Source organism: Eimeria acervulina, genomic scaffold (assembly GCF_000499425.1).
Source record: "Eimeria acervulina Houghton genomic scaffold, Eah_scaff205, whole genome shotgun sequence".
In the NCBI taxonomy this organism is placed as follows: Eukaryota; Apicomplexa; class Conoidasida; order Eucoccidiorida; family Eimeriidae; genus Eimeria; species Eimeria acervulina.
Genome location: NW_013550053.1, coordinates 4,495 through 16,332, shown reverse-complemented (window position 1 = coordinate 16,332; position 11,838 = coordinate 4,495). Strand labels below are relative to the sequence as shown.

Below are 11,838 nucleotides of genomic sequence, written 5' to 3'. Positions count from 1 at the left end.
ATCGCTGCTGCTGCTGCTGTTGCTGCTGCTGCTACTTCTGCTGCTACTGTTGCTCTTCCCGCTGCTGCTGCTACGGTTTTTCCCTATGCAACGGCTGATGCTACTGCTGCTGGTGCTGCTGCAGGCTTTGCTGCTGCGTGCGGAACTGTTGCTACTGGTGCTACTAGCGAGTCAGCTGCTGTAGCTGCTGCTGCTGCCGTAGCTGCTGCTGCTGCTGCGGCAGCGCCAGAGGCTGCTAAGCCAGCAGCAAGTGCTGCTGCCCTTGTTATTGCTGCTGCTGCCTACGAAGGCAGCAACTAATGAAAAAGGATTGAAAAGGTGTTGCAGCTGCCACCCCGGGAGGCTGCTGCTGGTCTTGCTGCTGACCGCTGCGGCTGGTTTGGCTTCTGCTGCTGCTGCTGCTGCTGCTGCTGCTGCTCCTAGCTTGATAAGCGGCGAACTTAAAGAGCCTCGCAAGAACGCATCAGCTGCAGCAGCAGCAGCAACAGCAACGGCACAGCAACAACGGCTGCACTGCTCGCAGCGCTTCCACAGGTTCAGCTGCTGTTGCTGCTGTTGCTGCTGTTGCTGCTGTTGCTGCTGCTGCTAGCAGCAAAGACTGAGGACATTTTTGCTGCTCCAGAGAAGCTTAAAAACGACAAACGCAGCAATTATGTTGACAGTTATATTGCTGCAGCAGCAGGAACTTCGGGCTGGCTGGCTGCTGCTGCAGCAGTAGCAGCAGCAGCAGCAGTTGCTGCTGCTGCTGCTGCTGCAGAATGGAAGGTAATTCTAAAAGACAAAGCCTTTATCTTTGCTCTAGTATAGAACACACTTTGAAAATTATAGTGTTGGTACTCACGCCTAAACCCTAAACCCTAAACCCTAAACCCTAAATCCTATCCAGCGGACCCCCCGTTGGGGCTGGTATGTAAGGGCGCGCCTGACTGCACGTCTTGAATGTAGGGTTTAGGGTTTAGGGTTTAGGGTTTACAGTTGGTCTTGGATGCCTCTGTGTCAGCAAGTTAACAGCAGCAGATATTAGCAGCTTTAAAGCTGCTTACACTCTCTGTTTGCTTCTCCTTCATACTCATATTAACAACAACAAAAGATAATAATAATAATAATAATAATAATAATAATAATAGAGAGGAGGAGGGGATATAGTATATGCATCAGAGTGGTTTGGCCGCTACGGGTGTTAGAGAAGCAAACTGTCTCCTTTACATGCAGCAGCAGCAGCAACAGCAGCAACAAAGAAGGAGACAGTTAGCAGCATAATGCCTCGCAGCAAGAAGCAGATCTCCTCCTACCTTATCTAGCTGTATGGTTTCCTTCCTCATGTTTATGTTTGAGGTATTGCTGTTCGCATGCAGGCTGCCTAAAGAGAGTCAAAGGAGTGCTAATCTGCTGTCTGGTGCAGCAAAGAAGGGGGCTTGGCTGCGTTTGTTTGTGCGGTTGTCTTGCTACAAGACAACCCCGCAAATATACATTCCTTGCTGCTGCTCTTGCTGCAGGCAAGTGCTGCAGCAAAGGACGATTGTTTGCTACACTTTTGTGTGGGGTTGTCTTGTAGCAAGACAACTCCACACACAAGTATCTTGCTGCTGCTCTTGCTGCTGCTCTTGCAGCTGCTCTTGCTGCTAGCAAGAGCTGCAGCAAGCTGCAGGCGGGGTGCATCTTTACCTCTTCCTCTTCGTTGCAGCTCCAGGATCTGTTGTTGATGAGGTGCTGGAGACTCATGGAGACAAGAGGGGAGGTCAGCTGTTCTATAGAAAGTCTTTTCTATGAAGTGTTTTGAGTCTGTTGCAGCTCGCCACGGTCCTCTGCAATTATTGAGGGCTGTCTGTACACCCCGCGTTCTGATGGGCACCCCAGCAAGAAGGCTAGCAGAAAGGAGGGCCTCTCTGAATCTGCGACACTTCCAGCTGCAGCAGCAGCAGCCACCGCTGCTGCTGCTGCAGCATTGCAACAACAGATTCAAGCCTACTTGTAAGTCTTCCTTTTAATATAATGAGCCATACTCATAGAGAACTGCTCCATGCCTTCTTAGCATCCATAAGGGGAGGTCCCTCGACTATAGTTGAGGAGCTTCTTGATCTGGAGTAAAGTTTAAGTGCTTTGAATACGAATTCAAAAGAAGCAGCTCAACTCTCTTCCTCTCTACAGGCGTCCTTGGCCAAGAGGCTCAAGTACCTGGGGTGTATGGGGAGCGGAGAAGGCCTGCCATTTGAGTTGCAGCAAATCTGTTTAAACTACTGCTGCAAGAAAGAAAAGAAATAGAAGTACTTCGCATAAACATATCTATATCTTTGCTTAAACATCAGGCTGTAGCCGTCGCGCACTTATTAGAATTATTACGTCAGCTATCTTCAAAAAGATATCGGGTCACCCCTCTCCCCCAAAACTGCATGCGCCTTCGCATGCCCGGGCATTCAAAGAGCGATCTGTACACCGAGAGGAAAGAAGGACTTCTAAAGATTATCAAGAGCTTCAATAATAACAATAATAAAGAAAAAGTTAGCGGTTTCTAAAGAAAAATCAAAAAATATTATATTTTTTGTTTCTTCCTTAGGAACAGCTACTTTTTTTTCTTTCGTTATTATCATTGTCGATTAAAAAGATATTAATCAAAAATATATATTTGTATATTCTGCTACAACTCTATGCCATTATAAGACAGCGGACTCTGCACAAAGTCGAAGAGGCGGCCTTGAAGATATTTTCAAGTGTTTATTTTGCGCAAGAGTGCTTCAGGTGTCTGTACCCTCGCTATTTAAACATAGTACGAACAGCCATTCTGGGTTTTAATGACTCTGCATTTCGTGTGTCTAGGGTTTGATCTTCTTCCATTTGCGCCTTCCCGCAATGATGCTGATATTTTCTTTTTTTATTTCTTTTTGGATAAGTGTTGTATCGCCTCAGTGCTAACAAACCCATGAAAGGCTTGATCAACCGACATAACCCAACGCATTAACCCGAGAATGAACAACAAAGGGCCCTATATGAACGCTTAGACAGCTTACACTTCTTTATACTGCTTGGGAATAGAGCTAAACAAACTCAGACTCGAAAAACTGCTGAAGACCGTGTGGGGTAGTTTTGTTTCTTGTATGAAGTTCTTGTGCTCTTGTCACGCATTCCTGCGCCACTGATAGCTCTTTATACATATCTACATATATAAGTACATATATATATATATTTATTTATTTATATTCAATCATTTAAGTATCTATACATATATTCATACATACTGCGGAGCTACTGGGTTGGCTGTCAGCAACTTCATCGAAAGTTGGGTTCCCGAAGAATGTTTCAATGACACAAAAGAGGCGAGAGGCCATCGGATGAAAGAGCTCATTGCTGCATTTTAAATAAGTCTTTTAGAAAGGAGACAGTCGAGCCGCTTGGATGAACATTGTTGGCTTTAGAGTAACAACAGTGTGCAAATGCATGCAGATTATGCCTTCAGTATGAGCGTCTGTTTCTGGGGCTTTGTCGTGCTCTTATAATGGGTGGTAGTTAGATTAGCCGCTTCATATATTAAAGCCAAAACATTACAGCTAACTTTGCTTCCCTCTTTGCATTATATTTTCTTTAAAAAGTCAAAGAGCTACAAACAGTGCCCCACTGCCCTCGCCTTAGACTGTTCACAGATAACTGCTTCCTGCTGCAAGTAAATATATATTTCTATATACTTGTTTATTTACTTGTTTGTTTGTTTATTTATTTATAGGTATATATATGTATATATATATATATATATGCGTATATAGACATATGTGTACATATGTATAAAGATGCAGAGATATATAGATGTATATATATATGTATATATATTTGTATATACAGATATATAGATATTTAGATATATAATATGTGCATTCTTAATAAAGATTATATATGCACATGCATACAAATGTATATAGATATGCATACATATGTAAATGTATACATATCTATATACAGAAATATAGATAGATTGCTTGGGGCGTCTCTCTTCACAGCTGGCAGATATAAAACCCTCTTTAAGTTTTTAATTTGGGTTTTCTTATTGCATAAAGCGGCTAACAATTAGAAAATAAATTTAAAAAATTAAACAAGAAAGAAGAACAAAAGATATACAAGTGCATGCATCCAGGGTGGTGTTTAGAGTATTATGTATCTTTCGGGTGTATGAATAAATATGTTGTTGATAAATTTAATTAATTTAATTTAATTTATTTTATTTGTTAAACGCAGACAGACAAAAACATGCAGCAAAAGCCTTCTCCTTAGCTGTCGTCTGTCTGGGGCTGCGCTGGGGCTGAGCTACTGCAGCAGTTGCTGCTGCTGCTGCAGCGGCTGCAGCAGCAGCAGCAGCAGCAGCACCGTTGATGCTGCTGCTGAAGCTTATCTTCTTTCTTACCTTAGGACTGGGGTGTGTTTAGGGGCCCCACTAGATGCGTTTCTTTCTCTTACTGAGCGCAGACATACCTCCCCACAGCCCCCAAACCCTAAACCCTAAACCCTAAACCCTAAACCCTGCATTTGCCTTCAGCAAATGCAGCGTTTTCCCCGCTGTTAATTGCAAAAATAAACAACTGTAAACCCTTAAAATTGTTGGTTCTCTTCGTGGGGGAGAGGAACGGAGGGCCGCCGCCGCATGCGATCAGGGCTGGGGGTTTAGGGTTTAGGGTTTAGGGTTTAGGGTTTAAGGACTTACATTCTCTCCTGGATTGGAAACCAGAAGAAACTGCCAAGATGGTGAAGGTGACAAAGGAGGATCTCCAGAAGTTGGAGATCAAGGGTGCGCATCATCTTGTTTAGGGTTTAGGGTTTAGGGTTTATGTTTGTTAGGTGATGCTGAATATGTTTATCGCTTAGGGTTTCGAGTGTATGAGTGTTTATGGTGTATGGTAAGGTGTTTTTTGTATAGGAGTGTTCGGTGTTTGTTTGTATGTTTTTCTTAGCCTGCTCTAGGATTTAGGGTTTAGGGTTTAGGGTTTAGGGTTTGCATGCATGCAGAAGAAGAACAAGACGAGCTACTAGAGTATCTTTCTGAAGACAGCGATGAAGATGAAGAGGCCCTGACAAAAAAACTGCAGTCATTTGAACCTCTGCTGCAGATGGACGACCGCTTCCCAGACACCGTCATAATGGTTGGGGTCCCTCTCGTGAGTTAAGGGTTTAGGGTTTAGGGTTTAGGGTTTGCTGTTTGCAGGGTTTTGGGTATAAGATTTAGGGTTTTTTGAGTCTATGGTTTAGGGTTTAGGGTTTGCAGAGTTTCGGGTTCCGGGTTTACGGTTTGCAGGGTTTAGAGTTGAGGGCTAGCAGAGATTAGGGTTTAGGGTTTAGGGTTTAGGGTTTGCATGCATGCAGGTGGGTGCGGATCGTCTGGAGAAGCTGACGGCGGTGCTGCGTAAAAAGATATCGGATGAATTGTGCAGAAAAGGAGGAGAGGATTTGGAGTCTGCATTTGATATTGAATTACCGATGAATGAAGATGGTTCTTTAACAAGAGGATGTTGTTTCTTAACCTTCCCGAGTGTATACGCAGCTACGCATGCAGCAAGGGCTTTAAATGGTTATAAAATCGATAAAAGACACACATTCAGGGCTGCTATGCTTGATGAGTTCAATGAGATCGTGGCGAGAGATAAAGACTATAAACCCGCTATCACCCTCCGAGGTCCTAAACCCTAAACCCTAAACCCTAATTGAGGCCTACTTAAAGAACCCCCTGGATGATGTTTATCCGATGAACGATGTTGCTGCAGCAATTGTATATTATCTTCATGGTTTCCAGTTTATTGTACCGGTTTTTTTCCTAGGGTTTTAGGGTTTTAGGGTTTAGGGTTTAGGGTTTAGGGTTTATGGGGTGTATATGGAATGGTTTTTTCAGGGTTTACACGTGAAGACGTGCGTTGGTGGTTGAGCGACCCTCGTTTTCGCGAACAGTTTGTTTTGCGACATGGTCTGGAGACAGAGGTTTACTGGCTAGATCCGATGGAGGGCAACCCCTGCACTTTATGTTATGACGGACAGAAAGAAAAACAAGACGGGAAAACTATCTGGACAGAGTTGAGGGTCCAGTGGTCACCCCACGGCTCTTACCTCGCTACCTTCCACAGACAAGGTCCTTTACGGGCTAGGGTTTAGGGTTTAGGGTTTAGGGTTTAGGGTTTAGTGTTTAGGGTTTGGGGTTTGGGCAGCCACGTTAGGGTTCACGGATTGGACGGCATGGGGTTTAGGCTCGACGAGTGGTGGGGATGGGGGGTTAGGGTGGGGTTAGCATTAGGGTTTAGGGTTTAGGGTTTATGGTTTGGGGTGTGGCTGCAGGCATTGCTCTTTGGGCGGGACGCAACTTCGAGAAGAAAGCCAGACTTGAACACAAAGAAGTGAAACAGGTGCGCGAGGGTTTAGGGTTTAGGGTTTAGAAACGGAGGCAAGACCAACGCAGGGGCCTCTATACAATAGGGTTTAGTATTTAGACAGGGTTTAGGGTTTAGGAGGTGGTATTCTGGAGCAGCGTTGCAGCGCTGGGGTCTACGGGTCTAGGGTTTAGGGTTTAGGGTTTAGGGTTTGGGGTTTGCTGCAGATAATGTTTTCTCCGAAAGAAACGTACATGCTGTCTTGGGACGGGACGCCCGCATCGATGCGAAATGAAAAGGCGGTGAAGACATGGAACGTGATGACAGGTTGGTGGTTTCTTAGGGTTTAGGGTTTAGGGTTTAGGGTTTAGGGTTTGGGGTTTATGACTTGGACGGAACGCTTGCATCGATTCCCAGTGAAAAATCTGTGAAGATATAGAACTTGATTAGTGGTTAGTGGCTTTTTGAGGGTTTAGGGTTTAGGGTTTAGGGTTTAGGGTTTAGGGTTTAGGGTTTAGGGTTTGGGGTGTACGTACAGGTGAAATGCTGCGCCAGTTCCCCACACCCGCAGCTACGCCTCGGGGCACGGAGTTTCCTCACTTTTTGTTTTCGCACGATGAAAAATATCTGGCGAAGATTGGAGACAAAGAATTATGCGTCTATGCAATGGACCCCAAAGACAACTTCCCCGATCAAGTCGCCGATGAGGTAGGGTTTAGGGTTTGAGGTTTAGGGTTTAGGGTTTAGGGTTTAGGGTTTGGGAAGGGGAGCGCGAGGAGTAGGTTGGTCTGCATTCGCTGCCCAACTTTTCCTGGCGGATCTTTTCCTGTCGTTCCCTCGTTAACCAGCCCCTATTCCTAGGGTTTAGGGTTTAGGGTTTAGGGTTTACGGTTTGCGTTGCAGGACGTGACACCGGTGAAGCTGTTGCGCGATGAAAAGGGCCACTTCTCTGCATTGAAATATCCCGTAGAGAAATTCGAGTGGTCTCCTGGAGACAATATTGTCTCTCTTTGGATTAGGGGTTCAGATGACACCCCAGGTAAACCCTAAACCCTAAACCCTAGAAGCTGTTGAGTAGGGACGGGATTGCAGTGTTTGCGGTTGCGCGCGGGAATGCCGGCGATAGAAGGGTTTAGGATTTAGGATTTAGGGTTTAGGGTTTAGGGTTCGGTACCTCCCCCAGGGGCCCAGGGCCTTCACTCTGATTTGCAACTGTAAACCCTAAACCCTCGTTGCGTGCAACTAGGGTTTAGGGTTTAGGGTTTAGAAACGGAGAGGTGGAGGGGTTGAGGAAGAAGGACGAGGCAGATGTGTCGGGCGCGCCGCTTCTCTATCGGAGCCCTCGATGAACTGTCGCTACAACAAGGGTTTAGGGTTTAGGGTTTAGGGTTTAGGGTGTTACACCTCCCCCATGGGCTTCGGTCACCTCTCGGGAACCCCCCCAAACCCTAACGATTTAGGGTTTAGGGTTTAGGGTTTAAGAACAGAGAGGCGGAGGGGTTGAGGAAGAAGAAGGAGACAGATGTGTCGGATGCGCCGCTTCACAATCTCCGCCTCCGATGAACTGTCACTACAGTTTAGGGTTTAGGGTTTAGGGTTTAGGGTTTTTGTATGGTTTGGTGTGAATGTATAGCATTTGTGTATATATATAATAGGTTGTTGTATGTGTATTTTTGAGGTATGGATATGAAAGGGTTTAGGGTTTTGGGGTGTACATGCAGGTCGTTTGATCTTAGTAGATATCCCGAGCCGTCGCGAGTTAGCGAGTAAGAATGTTTATAATGTACGAGGAGCCGCTATGCACTGGCAAGGCAATGGCGACTTTCTTTGTTTAAAGACGATGGTCTTTAAAAAGACAGGAAAGAAAGGCCGAAAAGAGTTCAGCCAGCTCGAGATATTTAGGATGCGAGAGAAAGATATCCCTGTCGACAATATACAACTCACAGACCTCGCTGTTCAACTTCATTGGGAAGACGGACCCAGTAAACCCTAAACCCTAAACCCTGAACCCTTCTTTGTGCATCGCCATCTTATGTATTACAACATCAAACCCTTATTAAACCCTTAGGCTGCTAAACTCTAAACGGACAGGGAAAGATACGCAAATGAACTCTTCGTGTTGGTTTCCCCAGTGAGGGTTTAGGGTTTAGGGTTTAGGGTTTAGGGTTTAGGGTTTGGGTGCAGGCAAGCGCTTCGTGCTGGTCGTCCAGGAGGAAGGAACAAACAACCAGAGCCTCCGATTCTTCCGCGTCAACGACGCCGCAGAAGGCAGTGAGGCTTTAGGGTTTAGGGTTTAGGGTTTAGCGTTTAGGGTTTATTGCGCGGGTGGTGGGTGTTTATGGTGGCTTCTAGGTTTCAGGGTGTACGATTAAGAATGTTTTAGAGGAGGGTTTTTGTTACATGGCGTTCTGGCTTTGTGGTTTAGGGTTTAGGGTTTGTTGTCTAGGGTTGTGGGTTTAGGGTTTGTGGTTTGTGGTTTATGGCGAGCGGTTGGTGGTTTAGGGCTCCTTAGGGTGTATTAGGGTTTACTATGGTGTATTAGGGTTTACTAGGGTTAGTGAGGATTTGCTAGGGTTTAGTCGCGTTTATTAGGGTTTGGGGGTTTATTAGAGTGTATTAGGGTTTATTCGTGTTGATTAGGATTTAGTCGGGTTCATTAGGGTTTATAAATTAGAGTGTGTTTCATGGTTCATCAGAGTGCATTAGGGTTTATATTAGGGTTTATTAGGGTTTGGCATGGTTGATTAGGGTTTATATTAGGGTTTATTAGGGTTGTCGTTTCTTTATTAGGGTTAATGCTTGTTTATTGATTAGGATTAACAATATAACAGTTAATAAGAGTTAACAAAACAACAGTAGTTAATAAGAGTTAACAATACAATAATAGTTAATAAGAGTTAACAAAACAACAATAGTTAATAAGAGTTAACAAAACAACAGTAGTTAATAAGAGTTAAGAAAACAACAGTAGATAATAAGAGTTAACAGTACTGATTTGGGGTGTATACAGACGTGGAGACGAACAAACGAGACACGGTGATGACGCATTCGTTCGACATCCCAAATTATATGAACTTTTTAAAGTGGTCGCCGTTCGGGTCCTACTTCGTCTTGGCCTCCCTCGGCACCTACGGCACTGTCATGTTCTGCCACCTCAACGACCAAGATAAAGTCGAAGTCAGACTCTTTACTGCTATTACTACTAATCCTCCTCCTCCTGCTGCTGCTGCTGCTACTGCTGCTTTGGGTGGTGATGTTGGTGGCGGTGGTGCTGCTGCTGCTGCTCGTGCTGCTGCTGTTGCTTTGGGTGGTGGTGGTGGTAGTTGTGCTGCTGGTGCTTTTTTGTCGATGTTTATATGCTCATCTCGTTGCTGTTGCTGCTCTGGGTGATGCTGCTGCTGCTCATGCTCCTCTCGGTGCTGCTGCTGCTGCTGCTGCTGCTGCTGCTGCTGGTGTATGTTCAGGTGCTGCATCAAGACGAGCACTACATGTGCAACGAGGTTCGCTGGTCTCACTGCGGGCGATACCTCGCAACTTGCGTTGTTATTCCCCCTGTAGCCAGCACTCAGGCCTATAGGCTTGAAGGCAGCACCGGCTTCAATATCTGGACCTTCCAGGTAGGGTTTAGGGTTTAGGGTTTAGGGTTTAGGGTTTAGGGTTTAGGGTTTAGGGGGGAGGGGTTAGGGAGTGGCATTGGGGAGGGTTGGGGTCAGAGAACGACATTTACAGCGCTAGACGTGAGGGTTCAGCATTTAGGGTTTAGGGTTTAGGGTTTAGGGTTGATGTTTGCTGCAGGGCAAGCTGCTCGAGAAGAATAAGAAAGAGTTCTTTTATCAATTCTTGTGGAGGCCTCACCCCCCTACTTTGCTCTCAGAAAAACAGCTGGACGACATCAAGAAGAGGATGAAGGAACACAGGTTAGGGTTTAGGGTTTAGGATTTAGGGTTTAGGGTTTTGGATTAGCGGGAGCTAGTCATGTAGCAGAGGGGGTTTAGGGTTTAGGGTTTTGTGTTGTTGTGGATATGTGCTTGGTTCTCGGCGGACGATGGCTCGGTGTGTTTGCTACTTGGTTTTAGTGTTGGTAAGGAACACAGGCTAGGGTTTAGGGTTTAGGGTTTAGGGTTTAGGGTTTTGCTGCAGCAAGCGGTACGAGGCTGAGGACGAGCGGCTGCGCAGCGAGAAGCGCCGGGCCTTCTTGAAGCAGCGTGAAGAAGAGTGTGAGCGGTTCCAGCAGATTCTCGATGAGCTGGAGGCTTGGAAGGCTAAGCATGTACGTCTTTGGGCTTTATGTATGAGGGTTTATGAGGGTTTACGAGGGTTTATGAGGGTTTGCGAGGGTTTATGAGGGTTTATGAAGGTTTATGAGGGTTTATGAAGGTTTGTGAGGGTTTATGAGGGTTTATGAGGGTTTACGAGGGTTTATGAGGGTTCACGAGGGTTTATGAAGGTTTATGAGGGTTTAAGAGGGCTTATGAGGGTTTATGAGGGTTTATGAGGGTTTACAAGGGCGTATGAGGGTTTGTTAACGAGGGTTTGTGGGGGTTTGCTGGGGTTCATTAGGGTTTAGGGTTTAGGGTTTAGGGTTTAGGTTGCCGCTGAGGCGGCGGGTATATAGCGGTGGTGGCGACTTCGTTATTGATTAGGTGCCGACTGATTCGCCGGGGAGTAGAGTTTAGGGTTTAGGGTTTAGGGTTTAGGGTTTAGGGTTTAGGGTTTAGGGTTTGGTGGTTGTTTGTTTTCAGCCCAAGTACGAAGAGTGGTGCCGAGCCTACGAAGAATTTGATTCGTGGTTTGAGTGGGAGTTGAAGGAAGAGATAATAGAGGAGGAGATAGACGTAAACCAAGAGATTATCTGCTGATGTTCTAATTAGGGTTTAGGGTTTAGGGTTTAGGGTTTAGGGTTTGAGGCGGGCACGCAACGGTTGCGATAGAGAGCCTATAGGCTCTCCAGCGGCGTTTAAGGAAAGCTCTGTATCCGATACCCTGAGTTTCAGGGTTTAGGGTTTAGGGTTTAGGGTTTAGCAAGGCTTTGGTGTCTTGACAGCCAAAGTATCGAACAACTGAGGATGTATTTTAATACCTTTGTCTGCTTGCGTTTACAAACCCTAAACCCTCGCCTTCTGACAGCTCAAACCCTAAACCCTAACTTTCAACACCCGGCGTTGGTTCCGAACTCTATTATTCTGTTGAGAAGAACGCTTCAAAGACCCGTCACTAGGGATTAGGGTTTAGGGTTTAGGGTTTAGGGTTTAGTGGTTACGATTAAGAGGCTAGGGTTTGGCGTTTAGAGTACTCCTTTGGCGAAGAATAACTCTTTAAAGCCGTAACCGTAGGGTTTAGGGTTTAGGGTTTAGGGTTTGGCGTTTAGGGTTTAGAGCACACCTTCACAGACGATCGAAGGGCAACAGCACTTCAAAGGCTTGCCGCTAGGGTTTAGGGTTTAGGGTTTGGGGTTTAGGGTATTGCCCTGAGACCTAAAGGCCTAAACCCTAAACCCTTGTAGAAC

At 45.7% G+C, this 11,838-nt stretch overlaps 1 protein-coding gene across 1 annotated transcript; it reads left to right on the top strand.

The window, feature by feature from the left end:
- Positions 1-4,722: 4,722 nt before the first annotated feature.
- EAH_00025280 (Eukaryotic translation initiation factor 3 subunit 9, putative) lies at positions 4,723-11,373 on the top strand (the record flags this gene model as incomplete). The annotated part of the gene is made up of 16 exons (XM_013396643.1): positions 4,723-4,768; positions 4,987-5,135; positions 5,341-5,650; positions 5,864-6,097; positions 6,301-6,368; positions 6,560-6,659; positions 6,871-7,040; positions 7,236-7,371; positions 8,054-8,314; positions 8,517-8,603; positions 9,343-9,509; positions 9,797-9,949; positions 10,128-10,249; positions 10,473-10,602; positions 11,075-11,167; positions 11,359-11,373. The coding sequence occupies 16 exons, from the start codon at positions 4,723-4,725 to the stop codon at positions 11,371-11,373; spliced, it is 2,241 nt and encodes a 746-aa protein (XP_013252097.1).
- Between the last annotated feature and the right edge of the window lie 465 nt (positions 11,374-11,838).